General features: G+C 53.7%; 1 protein-coding gene across 4 annotated transcripts; it reads left to right on the top strand.

The window, feature by feature from the left end:
* Nucleotides 1–6,785: 6,785 nt before the first annotated feature.
* On the top strand, nt 6,786–11,473 carry SMPD1 (sphingomyelin phosphodiesterase 1). Of its 4 annotated transcripts, none has more exons than XM_025355472.1 (6): nt 6,786–7,383; nt 7,864–8,633; nt 9,694–9,865; nt 10,093–10,169; nt 10,372–10,517; nt 10,674–11,473. In XM_025355472.1, exons 1-6 carry the CDS (start codon nt 7,084–7,086, stop codon nt 11,081–11,083), a joined length of 1,875 nt encoding a protein of 624 aa, XP_025211257.1. In that variant the 5' UTR covers nt 6,786–7,083; the 3' UTR covers nt 11,084–11,473. The 4 variants fall into 4 exon arrangements, with proteins under 4 accessions (XP_025211257.1, XP_025211256.1, XP_025211258.1 ...); XM_025355471.1 differs by having other exon boundaries at nt 7,861–8,633; XM_025355473.1 differs by having other exon boundaries at nt 7,861–8,633; nt 10,654–11,473.
* Nucleotides 11,474–11,505: the final 32 nt, after the last annotated feature.

The raw sequence follows: 11,505 nt of genomic DNA, 5'->3' as shown, positions 1-11,505 counted from the left end.
AGTTAATGCAGAGTCCTCAGAAAAGTACCTGTAGAGGGTTATTTGGGCCAAGGGCCAAGGTTGAGGACTGCAACCCAGGGCACACTTGCAAGTTGTCTCAGGGGAGTGCTCTGGACAACAAAAGAGGGGCTCACATTTGTAAAGAATAAAAAGATGAATTAGGAAAGGAAGTGATTACAAAAGTTGTTCATCAGGAATTCTCATTGTTTACAGGAATAACACTGGTTATACATTGGTTAGTGCTTGGCTATACATTGTTGAACTATCAGGTGTATGGCATTTGATGGCTACTTAGCATAGCAGGTGGTTTCAAAAGATAATTACTTAGCTCAAAGAAGAGGGAGAGTGACTGTTGTTACATTTTAAATGCGTCTCTGGGCCTGATAGTTTAAAGGGGCTCATCTTCCTCAGATAAAATGGTTTTTGTTTTGTTTTGTTTTTTACATAGTACATAATCTTCAAAATGCATGGTAATGATTACTGTGAGTACTCTATCTGAGATGATGTCCCCAAAACTGGGGGGAAAAAAACACTTGTAGAAAATTATCAAAGGAAAGAACTGACAGGACTTGATAGCTCTGAGGATCCCTCAGAAGCACTTGCCAAACAACTTAGGGTTTAATTGCTGTTCTGCCACTTAACTTCTTTGTGCTTCATCCTATCTGTAAGGAGGGGTAATAATAGTAGTTGTAGTTGTTAGGCAGGAATCTAGACCCAACATGGCGGCATTACCTGGTGTAGCAAGCCTTTTGTTAAAGACTCCCTTCACCCTTGTACACACCTGCAGACTTAAATGCGTCAGAGTTCCGGCTGGGCAGTCACACTCCTCCATGACCTGCAGCTCACCTGCATTCCACAAGTTGGTAAACAGCCATTTCGGTTGACAGTTTCCAAAGACCCCTTCCTCATAACCCTTACTCAACTCCTGCCCTAGTAGTTTCAAGACCCCCCAGGCCCTGTTTGCACAACCAGCTTCCCTACCTCTCAGACTATAAGAAGCCCCTACCCTCCTCCCTCAGTGCGACTTCCTCGGCCCACACCTTTGGACCGAGGAACCTCACCCACGAGTCCTAATAAAGGCTATTCTCACTGCCATTTGCCTTTTGTCTTCATTCCCGGTTTGGCTCCAGCCTCAGTTTACCTTTACATTTGGTGCCGAAACCCGGGAGGAGACCCCCTCCCCGGACCCCTGCCGGGTCAGGCAGGCTCTCCTCTCCCCGAGCCGGGATCCCCTCCTCAAGCCTGGAGCCGTCTCACCAAATTTGACTCAATCCGATCACTGCTGGGTAAGTTTTTCCCCCGTCCTGAAGGCTCCCTCCAGGAGTCCCTGTCCGAAATGCGCGGCCACGTCAGGGGCTCTCTCTGGTCAGCTGTGACCTCAGTACTGGGGACTAGGAGATGTCCAACCTCCCCGGAAGCCACCGTACCCCGCACTCTGCGTGGCAGTGGGAGGACGTGCCCATTGCCTCCGGACTGCCCGCCTTGAGACCATGGGAACTACCCAGTCCAAACCAAACCGAAAATCTCCTCTGGGGTGCCTCTTGGCGAATCTCCAGACTTTAAGTCTCAGCCAAGACATAAAACGAAAGCAGCTCATTTTCTTCTGTACAATAGCATGGCCACAATATAAACTGGATAATCAGTCTCAGTGGCCTGCAGAAGGCACTCTAGACTTTAACATTCTCACAGATCTGACCAACTTCTGCAAGAGACTAAGCAAATGGTACAAGATACCCTATGTTCAGGCCTTTTGGGACTTGTGTTCTCGCCCAGATCTCTGCGCCCAGTGCTCGTTAGCTCAAGTTCTGCTCACAAAGTCTCTTCCCTCAAGCAAGGAGAGGGATGATTCCTCCTCTTTTTCTGAGCCTCCTGACACCCTATCCCGGCCACCCCTCCGGTCTCCTGCCCAACCTCCTCCTTACCCTGACCCACTGTTATCCCCATCCTCGTCAACACTTCCCCACCCTTCTCCCCCTCCTGTGCCCTTACCAAACCCGACAGATTCTGTCTCCCCTACCTCCACCTCCTCCTCTTCCTCGCCTGTATCAGCCCATACTCGGTCCAGGACCTACCTCCTGTGTCCCTTATAAGAGGTGGCAGGCGCCAAAGGAATAGTCTTGGTCCATGTGCCGTTTTCATTGGCAGACTTGTCTAAGGTTGAGGAGCATGCAGGCTCCTTTTCGGCCAATCCTACTCATTATATCAAAGAGTTTAGGTATCTATGCCAGGCATATGATCTCACCTGGCACGACCTTCATGTCGTTATGACTTCAACCCTGTCTCCTGAGGAGCAGGAATGCATCCTAGCGGCAGCCAGGCAGCATGGTAACCAGGTTCATTTAATTGACCCTGCCATGCCAGTCGGCACCGAGGCAGTGCCCTTGGCTGAGCCCAACTGGGACTACCAGGTAGGGCAGGCAGGATGCCGCCGCTGAGACATGATGGTTCAGCACCTTCTTGCTGGCATGCAGGCAGCCTCTAACAAATCAGTCAACATTAAAAAACTAAAGGAGGTAGTCCAAGGCGCAGATGAAAATCCGGCTGTTTTTCTTAACCAGCTGACTGAGGCACTTATTCAGTACACCCACCTTGACCCTGCCTCCCATGCAGGAGGAACCATCTTGGCCTCATATTTCATTTCTCAGTCGGCCCCTGATATCCAAGCAGAGGAAGGCCCTCAAACTCCCATCCAGGGCTTAGTCAAACTGGCCTTCAAGGTCTACAACTCCAGGGAGGAAGCAGCTGAGGCCCAATGACAGGCCACGCTAAAACAGAAGGTACAGCTCCAAACCCAGGCCTTGGTAGCAGCCCTGAGACCGGCCGGCTCCAGGAGCTCCCAGAAAGGAGGTACTACCCAAGCGCCACCTGGTGCCTGCTTCAAGTGTGGCAACGATGGCCACTGGGCCAGGCAGTGCCCTAACCCAAAGGAGCCAACTCGCCCCTGTCCAAACTGTTGGCAGATGGGCCACTGGAAGTCAGACTGCTCCGACCTAAGGACGGTAGCTGTGCCTCCACGTGACGACCCTCCTCCAGGTATTGGAGGCGCCTTCCAGCTTCTCAACACCGATGAAGATTGAAGAGGCCCAGACTTGGGGACCCCTCACACTCTCACTGAGCCCAGGGTTATGCTCCAGGTAGCAGGTAAGTCCATATCCTTCCTTATGGACACGGAGGCTACCTACTCTGTTTTGCCTTCCTTCAGTGGCCCCAGCCATCCCTCCACTGTCACAGTCATGGGAATTGACGGCACTCCCTCCACCTACCGCCAGACTCCTCCTCTGTCTTGCCACCTGGATGGCTCCCTCTTCTCGCACTCATTTCTTATCATTCCTTCATGCCCAGTCCCCTTGTTAGGACGAGATCTCCTCTCCAAGCTAGGGGCCTCAGTTCACTTCCGACCCAACCCCTCCCCACACCTCACATTCCTCTTCCCCCTTCTCTCACCTGACAAACCCTGCCAGGCTGACCCCCCACTTCCGTTTCCAGTCCCCATTAACCCTAAGGCGCAGGACACCTCCACCCCGATCATTGCTCAGCACCACACTCTGGTCCGCATCTGGCTAAAAGACCCTTCCAAGTTCCCCTCTAGACCCCAGTTCCCTATCTCCCTTGAACACCGACATTACATTACTAAAACCTATCATTACACGCCTGCTCTGACAACACATTCTAGTTCCCACCAACTCACCATGCAATACTCCTATCCTGCCTGTATGGAAAAGCTCTGGGGCCTATCGCCTCATGCAGGACCTACGCCTCATCAATGAGGCAGTAGTCCCTACCTTTCCAGTTGATCCTAATCTATATACACTCCTCTCGCGCATTCCCCCTGACACCACTCATTTCACTGTTCTTGACCTGAAAGCTGCCTTCTTTACCATCCCTCTACACCCAGACTGCCACTTTCTGTTTGCCTTCACATGGGAGGACCCAGACACTCATATTTCTTCCCAGTTGACCTGGACTGTCTTGCCTCAAGGGTTCCGAGATAGCCCCCAATTTTTCGGACAGGCACTGGCACAGGACATCCTCCTCTGCCCCCTAACCCATAGCACCATTCTACAATACATAGATGATCTATTACTATGTAGTCCTTCCTGGGAGTGCTCCCTTGCAGACACTACTACACTTCTAAATTTTCTAGGCGACTGAGTTTATCGGGTTACCCCGGCTAAGGCTCAACTTTGCACCCCTTCTGTCACCTACCTAGGCATACTACTCACACCCACTACAAAAAGCCTTACAGCAGATAGAATAAGCCTCATTAAAACTCTCCAGCCTCCTCAGGATGCGGAAGAGATCTTGTCCTTCCTAGGACTGGTAAGGTATTTCAGGCATTGGATTCCCAACTTCGGGATCCTAGCCAAGGCCCTCTACCAGGCTGCCAGGGAGACACCCACCAGACCACTGTCCGACCCCTCCTTGGTTGCCAACTCTTTCAAGAAGCTTCAGGATTGTCTCCTTTCTGCCCCTGCTCTCTCTCTCCCCAACCCCCTTCAGCCCTTTCATCTATTCACCGAGGAGCGCTAGAAGGTAGCCACTGGGCTCCTAGCCCAGCCGGTTGGATCCACATACCAGGCTGTGGCCTATCTCTCCAAGCAGTTAGATCCCACAGTCCAGGGCTGGCAACCTTGTCTGCAAGCCCTGGCGGCTGCCACAGAACTTACCCAAGAGGCCCTCACTTAGGTGGTGGCAGTCATCTGTGGCCGGTAAAGTCCTACCCTTTCTAAGCCCCTTACTAATCATTGGCTTCTTGCTACTCATAGCTCCCTGTGTCCTCCACTTCATCCAGGACCACATGAAAGAAGTCTCCCAGGTCACTTTCAATCAGATGCTGCTCCACCCCTATACCCGAGTTCCGACCTCCGAAAAACCCCACGACGACCCATACCAGCAGGAAGCAGCCAGATGAACACGTCGCCTCACTTTCTTATTAGAAAGAGGTCGGAATGTTAGGCAGGAATCTAGACTCAACATGGCAGCATTACCCGGTGTAGCAGGCCTTTTGTTAAAGACTCCCTTCACCCTTGTACACACCCGCAGACTTACATGCGTCAGAGTTCCGGCTGGGCAGTCACACTCCTCCATGACCTGCAGCTCACCTGCATTCCACAAGTTGGTAAACAGCCGTTTCGGTTGACAGTTTCCAAAGACCCCTTCCTCATGACCCTTACTCAACTCCTGCCCTAGTAGTTTCAAGACCCCCCAGGCCCTGTTTGCACAACCAGCTTCCCTACCTCTCAGGTTATAAGAAGCCCCTACCCTCCTCCCTCAGCGTGACTTCCTCGGCCCGCACCTTTGGACCGAGGAACCTCACCCACGAGTCCTAATAAAGGCTATTCTCACTGCCATTTGCCTTGTGTCTTCGTTCCTGGTTCGGCTCCAGCCTCAGTTTACCCTTACAGTAGTGACCAAGGGAAACTTCCCCTTCGCCCTCTGAAATTCTGCTGAAAAATCAACCCACAAAAAACGGATTAATTGAAGAAAAGGCATACAAATTTTATTAATGTGTCCGCGGGCAACCACAGAGTGACTACCCACTTCCCACCTGAGTTCAGAAGCTTATGTGCCATCCAGGCAAAGCAGGTTATGGGAGTGAGGGGAAGAGGAATTCTGCTGAGGGAGAAGGAATGGATCAGGGAACACATTAACTAGTAGATGGTCATGTGAAAGGGTCTGTTCAGGTGTGATTATATTTTTGGTTTTATTTATTTTATTTTTTTATTTTTTTATTTTTTTATTTTTTTATTTTTTGAGACGGAGTCTCGCTCTGTCGCCCAGGCTGGAGTGCAGTGGCCGGATCTCAGCTCACGGCAAGCTCCGCCTCCCGGGTTTACGCCATTCTCCTGCCTCAGCCTCCCGAGTAGCTGGGACTACAGGCGCCCGCCACCTCACCTGGCTAGTTTTTTGTATTTTTTTTAGTAGAGAGGGGGTTTCACTGTGTTAGCCAGGATGGTCTCGATCTCCTGACCTCGTGATCCACCCATCTCGGCCTCCCAAAGTGCTGGGATTACAGGCTTGAGCCACCGCCCCCGGCCCATATTTTTGGTTTTATAGGGAGGGGAAGAAAAAAACAATTGTTCCTTTTGATGGGTCTGGACGCTAGGTAAAGGCTTTGGGAGAAAGGGGGCGGGCGTAGGAATGTCAGAGAGACCTTGAGGCTTAACTTAGTAAGTCAAACCACCACATTTTGGGTATGGATTTCTGGGCCCCAATATAATAGGTACTTCTTAGCGCTGTTGTGAGAATTGAAGATTATTAATTATAAAGTGCCTGGATTGGTGCTTGGCACATCGTAAACAACTCCATAAATGCTCGCTTTTACCGTCATGGATACACGGAGGTGGGAGACCCAACTGGGTTCCAGCTCATGTTATTGGTCCCCATGGCTATATGGTCTTTACGGCTTCCTAGTCTCTTCACCATCTCTAAGGTTTGGTTTCCTCATCTGAATCAAAGGTGAATGATTCTCAGGGTGACTCAAGGGTGCTGGTGCCAGTGGCAGAGCATGGGAAATCGAGGGAAGGCACCTTCCTGTCAGAGGCAACACACCCAGTGGGAGGATCCTGCCGGCCCTGCTCTCTCCTACCCTCCTTACCCCAGCTAAATGCCGGGGTCGGTCTGGCAGCTATTCTGGGAATCTGAGCGTGGATTCGGACAAAGGAGGCGTCTTTCACCAACCACATCACATGGAGCCCCAAAGCACAAGCACGGCCTCCCCCGGCTGTGACCTCAAGGCCGAGCCCCTGGTGACCTCAGGGAGAGTCCCCACCCCCACCGCCCTTGCGCCCTGGGGCAGGGCGGGGGGCGTGGAGAGGGGGCGGAATCGGGGCGGTCCCGGGAGCGCCCAGCCCGCTCCGCCTCCGCAGCGTTGACAGCTGCCCGCCGCCGGGAGATCAGCTGTTGGAGATCAGAGGAAGAGGAAGGGGCGGAGCTGCTTTGCGGCCGGCCGCGAAGCAGTCAGCCGACTACAGAGAAGGGTAATGGGGTGTCCTCAGCGCCGCCTGGGGCCCTGAGGGCCAGCTAGGGCCCAGGCCGGTGGGGACGGGACAAACGAACTAGCCCCGTGTAGGAAGCCTGACAATGCCCCACTACGGAGCATCACCGCGCCAGAGTCGCTCCAGGTCCGGCCGGGAGCAGGGACAAGACAGAACCTTCGGAGCCCCCCGACTCCTTTGGATGGGCCTAGTACTGGTGCTGGCGCTGGCTCTGGCTGACTCTCTGGTTCTCTGGGCTCCGGCAGAGGCTCATCCTCTTCCTCCCCAAGGCCATCCTGCCAGGTTACATCGCATAGTGCCCCGTCTCCGAGATGTCTTTGGGTGGGGGAACCTCACCTGCCCAGTCTGCAAAGGTCTATTCACCGCCATCAACCTTGGGCTGAAGGTGAGCGCTGAAGGGGTTGCAGTGGAGGAGGCCGAAGGGAGTGCTGGGGCTGGGGGCTGGGGCTGATGCTGGTGCCCTGGGGTCAGAATGCATCCCTGATGGAGAGGGTGGCATCTACAATCCGTCACTGAGTTTGCTCCCCTTTGGGGACACCTATGGCTACATGCCACCACCACCCCATTGTGACCTTTGTGAAGTAAGAAAATAATGCAGACAGTGCCTGAGAAAGTCAGCTTGTCAAGCAAAGGCCTCATGCCACAGGCTGCTGAGCTAAAGAGGAAGTGATGGCCTGGTGCTGCCTGAGTTAGAGGGTAATATCTGGAAGGCAAAGGTGTGCACTGAGCTTTCTTCACCATGGTGCACTGAGTCCTGCCCAGCCCCAGTTTGGAAATGGAAGCCCAAGGGGTGTTGGCCAGGGGTTGGCCTGGTTCCTCTGCTCTGCCTCTGATTTCTCACCATGTGCTCCTCCCACTGCAGAAGGAACCCAATGTGGCTCGCGTGGGTTCCATGGCCATCAAGCTGTGCAATCTGCTGAAGATAGCACCACCTGCCGTGTGCCAATCCATTGTCCAGCTCTTTGAGGATGACATGGTGGAGGTGTGGAGACGCTCAGTGCTGAGCCCATCTGAGGCCTGCGGCCTGCTCCTGGGCTCCACCTGTGGGCACTGGGACATTTTCTCATCTTGGAACATCTCTTTGCCTACTGTGCCGAAGCCGCCCCCCAAACCCCCTAGCCCCCCAGCCCCAGGTGCCCCTGTCAGCCGCGTCCTCTTCCTCACTGACCTGCACTGGGATCATGACTACCTGGAGGGCATGGACCCTGACTGTGCCGACCCACTGTGTTGCCGCCAGGGTTCTGGCCTGCCGCCCGCGTCCCGGCCAGGTGCTGGATACTGGGGCGAATACAGCAAGTGTGACCTGCCCCTGAGGACCCTGGAAAGCCTGTTGAGTGGGCTGGGCCCAGCCGGCCCTTTTGATATGGTGTACTGGACAGGAGACATCCCTGCACATGATGTCTGGCACCAGACTCGTCAGGACCAGCTGCGGGCCCTCACCACTGTCACAGCACTTGTGAGGAAGTTCCTGGGGCCAGTGCCAGTGTACCCTGCTGTGGGCAACCACGAGAGCACACCCGTCAATAGCTTCCCTCCCCCCTTCATTGAGGGCAACCACTCCTCCCGCTGGCTCTACGAAGCGATGGCCAAGGCTTGGGAGCCCTGGCTGCCTGCTGAAGCCCTGCGCACCCTCAGGTACTTATCATCCCTGGAAACCCAGGAAGGGAAAAAAAGGTGAATGAAAGTGAAGGGAGAAGGGAACCTGGGGCATTGTCTCTGATTGCTCTAGCATGAGTCCTTAGTGCTCTTCACTCAGCTCCCCTAATCTGACTCCACCTTCCCTTTCTACTCTTTTGCCACACCAGGCTATTTTTTTTTTTTTAATAGTTTAGTTTTTGTAGAGACAAGATCTTGCTATGTTGCCCAGGCTGGTCTCAAACACCTAACCTCAAGCAATCCTCCCGCCTCGGCCTCCCAAAGTGCTGGGACTACAGACGTCAGCTACTGCTCCCGGCCCTCCTTTTTTTTGGGGGGGAGCAGGGATGGAGTCTTGCTCTGTCACCCACGCTGGAGTGCAGTGGCACGATCTCAACTCACTACACCCTCCACCTCCCAGGTTCAAGCAATTCTCCTGCCTCAGCCTCCCAAGTACCTGAGACTACAGGTGCGTGCCACCACGCCCTAATTTTCGTATTTTTAGTAGAGATGGGGTTTCACCATGTTGGCCAGGATGGTTGTGATCTCCTGACCTCGTGATCTGCCCACCTCAGCCTCCCAAAGTGCTGGGATTACAGGCATGAACCACCGCACCCAGCCTTCCAGCCCTCCCTTTCTACTCTTATCTCTAGCCACCCTCCTTCAAAGGTCCCTCCTTCAAAGGTCTGGCAGCATAACCTCTCCATGCCTCAGCTGCGTCTTTGCTCATGTTGGCCCTCTGGAATTGATTTCCCCTTTATTAACTGCTGCAATTTTTCTCACCTTATCCATCTCATGTCATCTTCCCTCTGTGTGGCCCTTGCTTCCCATTCTAGCTCACTCTTATCCCTCCACCATACTCCTGGAGTCCTCTGCCCTCGGAGCCTTTCTTTTGTGTCACACAGACCCAATAATTAGAACTGTTTGGTCTCCAGCTAGACTGTGAGCTCTTTGCAGGTGGGGAAGATGTCATGTATGCTTTTACCCTCCACCCAAACGCCCAGCACAGGAGGAACAGGATTGGAACAAATGTTGACCTCTCATGTTTACTTTGTTTCAGAATTGGGGGGTTCTATGCTCTTTCCCCATACCCCGGTCTCCGCCTCATCTCTCTCAATATGAATTTTTGTTCCCGTGAGAACTTCTGGCTCTTGATCAACTCCACGGATCCCGCAGGACAGCTCCAGTGGCTGGTGGGGGAGCTTCAGGCTGCTGAGGATCGAGGAGACAAAGTGAGGGGGAGTGGTGGGAACACAGTGGTGCTGGGGGACAAGCAGGCTTCTGTCGAGCTGGAGCACCTCTGGGCAGAGAAGTTTGATTTTCCTGGCATTCCCAACAAGTGTTCCCTGGGGGTTCAGCTCATGGTCACTGTTGAAAGCCTTCATTCAGTCCCCCTCTCTAGCCAGGGCTGCCTGGACCCCTGGATGCCCTGATTACCATCCTTAACTCTCCCTGCTAGGTGCATATAATTGGCCACATTCCCCCAGGGCACTGTCTGAAGAGCTGGAGCTGGAATTATTACCGAATTGTAGCCAGGTAGGAGGGAGATGAGGGTGGGAGTAGGGACAGGGTGAGTGTCTGAAGGCTGAAGATTCCCTTGAGCATCTCACCATCCCTGTTGTCCCATGGAGTGGGGAGACTCCTCCCTAGAACAGGTTGGAGAAAGAGGGCATCCTATCTCCCCAGATCTCTTCCTACCCCTCCCTAGAATCTTCTGAATGTAGTATTTTCTGGCCAGGTATGAGAACACCCTGGCTGCTCAGTTCTTTGGCCACACTCATGTGGATGAATTTGAGGTCTTCTATGATGAAGAGACTCTGAGCCGGCCGCTGGCTGTAGCCTTCCTAGCACCCAGTGCAACTACCTACATCGGCCTTAATCCTGGTGAGTGAGGCAGAAGGGAGCCTCCTTTATCCTGGAGTTGGTGGGATAGAGGAAGGAGGTTGGAGCCAGAGCCTGCAAAGCATGGGCAGGATGTGTGGCCCCTCCCTGGAGTTGCCCTTGCTCCTTTCCCCTCCAGTCAGTCCCGCTTCCTTGCAGGTTACCGTGTGTACCAAATAGATGGAAACTACTCCGGGAGCTCTCACATAGTCTTGGACCATGAGACTTACATCCTGAATCTGACCCAGGCGAACACACCGGGAGCTATACCGCACTGGCAGCTTCTCTACAGGGCTCGAGAAACCTATGGGCTGCCCAACACACTGCCTACCGCTTGGCACAACCTGGTATATCGCATGCGGGGCGACATGCAACTCTTCCAGACCTTCTGGTTTCTCTACCATAAGGGCCACCCGCCCTCAGAGCCCTGTGGCACGCCCTGCCGTCTGGCTACTCTTTGTGCCCAGCTCTCTGCCCGTGCTGACAGCCCTGCTCTGTGCCGCCACCTGATGCTAGATGGGAGCCTCCCAGAGGCCCAGAGCCTGTGGCCAAGGCCACTGTTTTGCTAGGGCCCCAGGGCCCACATTTGGGAAAGTTCTTGATGTAGGAAAGGATGAAAAAGCCCAAATGCTGCTGTGGTTCAACCAAGCAAGGTCATCCAGTGGAAGAACCAGTCCCTGGGCCCCAAGGATGCCGGGGAAACAGGACCTTATCCTTTCTTGGAGCTGGTTTAGCTGGATATGGGAGGGGGTTTGGCTGCCTGTGCCCAGGAGCTAAACTGCCTTGAGGCTGCTGTCCTTTCACAGCCATGGAATAGAGGCCTAAGTTGACACCGCCCTGGCAGGCAAGACAGGAGCTGTTGCCCCAGGCCTGTGCTGCCCAGCCAGGAACCCTGTACTGCTGCTGCGACCTGATCCCGCCAGTCTGTTAAAATAAAGATAAGAGACTTGGACTCTAGACCCCTGTGTGACTGTACCAATTTCTTCCTTCA

The sequence above is a fragment of the Theropithecus gelada genome, chromosome 14, assembly GCF_003255815.1.
Source record: "Theropithecus gelada isolate Dixy chromosome 14, Tgel_1.0, whole genome shotgun sequence".
Classification (NCBI taxonomy): domain Eukaryota; kingdom Metazoa; phylum Chordata; class Mammalia; order Primates; family Cercopithecidae; genus Theropithecus; species Theropithecus gelada.
This window is presented reverse-complemented; position numbering and strand designations above follow the sequence as displayed.

Coding starts and splice junctions, on each gene's coding strand:
- SMPD1 (XM_025355470.1), top strand. CDS start 7,084: ATGCCCCACTACGGAGCATCACCGCGCCAGAGTCGCTCCAGGTCCGGC. Junction 7,384..7,860: donor CCATCAACCTTGGGCTGAAG/GTGAGCGCTGAA, acceptor CTCCCACTGCAG/AAGGAACCCAATGTGGCTCG. Junction 8,673..9,693: donor ACCCAGGAAGGGAAAAAAAG/GTGAATGAAAGT, acceptor ACTTTGTTTCAG/AATTGGGGGGTTCTATGCTC.